The sequence below is a fragment of the Populus euphratica genome, unplaced genomic scaffold, assembly GCF_000495115.2.
Source record: "Populus euphratica unplaced genomic scaffold, PopEup_1.0 scaffold55.1, whole genome shotgun sequence".
Taxonomy (NCBI): domain Eukaryota; kingdom Viridiplantae; phylum Streptophyta; class Magnoliopsida; order Malpighiales; family Salicaceae; genus Populus; species Populus euphratica.
Window position 1 is genome coordinate 716,313 of NW_011499921.1, and position 3,768 is coordinate 720,080.

The following is a 3,768-nucleotide window of genomic DNA, read 5'->3' on the forward strand; positions in this document are numbered from 1 at the left end:
GAATTCAGTATTTGCTAAATATTAACCGCATGGGAGGTATCCTAAGTTTCAACATGATATGAATATGATAAGAGTCCATTCAAACATGTGTAGGTAAGCATCAAACGTCGAATGTTCATTGGACACGCATTTTATGTATCAATTAATTGTGAGTCTGTTATAACTAAGCAATGAAACATGAATAAGCACAAGAAGAAGAGGCATAGGCCGAGTAGAGTGAGTGGCCTGGGAGCAGGAAAAGAAAAAAGGAAAAAGAAAAAAGAAGCAATAACTTTTTATTCAAATGTTAAATTGCATTCAATTTTTTCCAATCCATTCTAAAACGGGTTGATTTGGTATAATTGAGCTTCAAAATACCTTCAAATCGGGCCTAAAAAGATGTTATTCGGCTAGTTTTTTTTTTAATTTATTTAGGCCTTTTATTATTTTCTTGATCTTCAAATCATTTTGAGATTTATTTAAAAATCATGAACAACAAAATAATTAAAAGGAAATATTAAGTAATAAAATCTTGAATTAAAGTTGTTCTACAGTGATACTCGTTCTCTTTCTTTCCAATATTGTTTCTGTGTACATCCGTTGATCTTGATATTAGAGCTGTGTTAATTACCGAGGATAGCTTATCGCTAAGGGTGTCAAGTGACCACCCTCTACTAAGAAAAATCATTCAAAATATATCATATTATTATTTAGAATTAAGATTTTTGAAGGTCGATGCATAAAAAATAATCCTACAAAAAGCAAAGACTCATGTCAATTGATCACCTGTAAGATTATTTGCTGCAATCTTAATTTCCCACCTAATATGTTAGCGCAGAAACGGAGCAATAAATGTGTGCTAGGTAGATGTTCAAGGGAAAAGATGAACGAAGAACTCACCCTGTCAAGCTTTAATTACTATTTTGAGTGCCTGAAATCAGAAGAAAGTTGGATGCTAAGGTTGAAGCCCCTTGGAAGCTGGGTTACTCTTGTTGAGCCAAGAACTGAAGTTGATGTATATATTTCTTGAATGGTTGCTTAAAATTATTTTAATCTGGTTCTGAATGATTTCTATAAGAGAATAAAAAGAAAGAATAGCTTCTCCCGAAAATCCTCTTGCAATATCAATAATTCTTGAATGAGCTTTCTTATTTGATTGCTGAAAATATTTTAAATTCTTGTTCTGTATGATCTGCACAGCAGAATTAGAAAGCAAAGAAGTCTGTATCCAAGAATGAAACCTGTCATTACTGCTAAATTACTCCATTTATTTGATTCTTCAACACCTTGTTGCTTCAGAAACTCCTCCCCGTACAGATAGCAGGATCCTTCTATATTCTTCAAGCACTTCCTCTTACCCTCCTCTCCTCCATATTCATTTATCATAAAACACTCAAAAGGGTACTTAAACAAGCTCAAATAATGCATGAAGATCCAATACTTGGGCATGTCGTCCTTCGGTATGAAATACCCAGAGAAAAGGAAAAACGACCCCACTAGGCCAGCAATCAGAGAGGTCCCCATGATGAAATTTGGCACAAGAGCACTAAAACATGCAACAAATGAATTTGACATCAAAACAACCATCCATGCCACCAATAAAAAGTAGAGAAACCCATCCGTTGTCCTTCTCAATCCAACCAGCCAGTATACTGGGGTGCTGTAGAGTATAGCGACAACTAAAAGGAACGGAAGGAAAACTAGAGTGTTTGATACAACATAAGAAGAAACTCTATAAGCTCCTTTTGAGGTTTCTCTCTTTAGAATTCTTCTTTCTTGCAAGAAAATGGGCTGCCCTTCTGCTGTGGATGACAACAAGAAGGTGAGGCTGAAGACAAAGAACCCAATTTGAGTCTGAAGTTTATGTCTCTTTGAATCGTTCATTACGTTCATGAATAAAGTTCCAAGAACAACCGCACCAAGCACTGCTTGTAGTATTCTTGCAGCAAAGAGCTGGTTGGTTCTGCAAATGATATGGGAGAATCTCTGACCCAGTATTAAAACCTCCTTGAATCGACCATTGGCGTAAATAGTTTCTTCAATATTGCTGTATCGGTTAGGATTTCTTCCGGTAAGCTCTTCATCTTGTGCTACATCACTATTTTCTGTTTCTCTTGCTTCACTATCTTCCATGGCCAGGGACTCTGTCATCTCGATAGCGAACTCAAGCACATTGATTTTGCTGTATCGGTTAGGATTCCTTCTGGTAAGCTCTTCATCTTGTGCTACATCACTATTTTCTGTTTCTCTTGCTTCACTATCTTCCATGGCCAGGGACTCTGTCATCTCGATAGCGAACTCAAGCACATTAACATGCCTAGGAATGAAATGACCAGCAAATCTAAGCCGCTGTTTGAGGAGATGCAAGGAACCATGATGATGAACAGTTCCATTTGATAACAACAGAATCTTATCAAACAGCTCAAGAATGCGGAAACCAGGTTGATGGATGGTCAAAACGATTGTTTTAGCTTGCTTAATAGCCATAGATTTGAGCAAGAGAATTATATGAAGAGCTGATGCTGAATCCAATCCAGATGTTGGTTCATCAATTAGAAGAACACCCGGATCATGAACAAGATCTACGCCTACAGAAACTCTACGTTTCTCACCACCTGAAATTCCTCGGTTTGATTCACTGCCAATTCTCACATTGGCAACGTGCTCCAATCCAAGTTGCTTCAATAATTCTTGAACTATAGCTGCAGCTGTATGGAAACTGCCTGGCAACCTGAGGCGAGCACTGTACATGAGCGTTTCTTTGACTGTTAGAAGTGGGAAAAACGCTTCATCTTGTGCTACGTACCCCGATAACCTTCGAAAGCATCTGGCATTCATCGGCTGCCCATTTACAAGAACTTCACCAGAAACTCTGCTAGGTGGAATTATACCAGCAAGAATCTCCAACAGTGTGCTCTTTCCTGCCCCACTTGGACCAGCAATTGCCATTATCTCCCCAGGTCGTGCCTCACAATTCACTTTCCTCAAAATGTACGCGTTATCATCCGCCGTCTTCTTCCAGAGAAGCCAGTTTAATTCATCGATTTGACCGCATAGCTTGTAAGAAAGGTTCTTTGTCTCGATGATATATCGAGTTCTCAAACTACCAGAGTTGGCAGCTATTCTTGGTAGTTCCATGGAGCTTTAGTATACAAAAAATGAAGAGAAAAGACTGAGAAATGAAAGTAAAAAGAAAAGGAGAGAAGAGAAGATGAGCTAACACACCACACAGGATCTAGTTCGTACACGCTAGTGCATAAGCTAATGCTTGATTACAAGCCTAGTCTCAGTTGTTCTTATATAAAATTTCACAACAACATTTGGTCTTGGAGGATGAGGTGGTGTGAAACGACATTTATCAGTTTCAAGAAATTACGTAAGTAATTGCTTTTCAGGTGACGTCTCCGTTGACCCAGTGTGGGGTTGGTCTTTTCGAGGCTTCGAGCATGTCATCCATGTGACTGGTGAATTTTCAGTTACAATCTTTTTATGATATTTGTTTTTAATGAGTGTTTGAAGTGATGTAGTTTTTATTTATAGATGCAGTGAAAAAATTGTGTTTTACTTAAAAAAATATATTAAATTAATATTTATTAAGATATTTTTGATAGATTTAATGTGCTAATGTAAAAAAAACATATAAAAACTAATTTTTTATATATTTTTAAATAAAAAATACTCCATACTATAATATAAATATATTTAAAAAATTACAAATAATATTTGTAATATTTATAATTCTCTAAACTATATTATTTACTAAAACAAAATCAAAAACTTTGGGGCTTG

At 36.5% G+C, this 3,768-nt stretch overlaps 1 protein-coding gene across 1 annotated transcript; it reads right to left on the minus strand.

The window, feature by feature from the left end:
* Positions 1-1,149: 1,149 nt before the first annotated feature.
* On the minus strand, positions 1,150-3,171 carry LOC105135174 (ABC transporter G family member 10-like). Its single transcript, XM_011039927.1, has 2 exons — positions 2,177-3,171; positions 1,150-2,038 (listed from the first exon to the last, which is right to left on the minus strand). Exons 1-2 carry the CDS (start codon positions 3,115-3,117, stop codon positions 1,150-1,152), a joined length of 1,830 nt encoding a protein of 609 aa, XP_011038229.1. The 5' UTR covers positions 3,118-3,171.
* Positions 3,172-3,768: the final 597 nt, after the last annotated feature.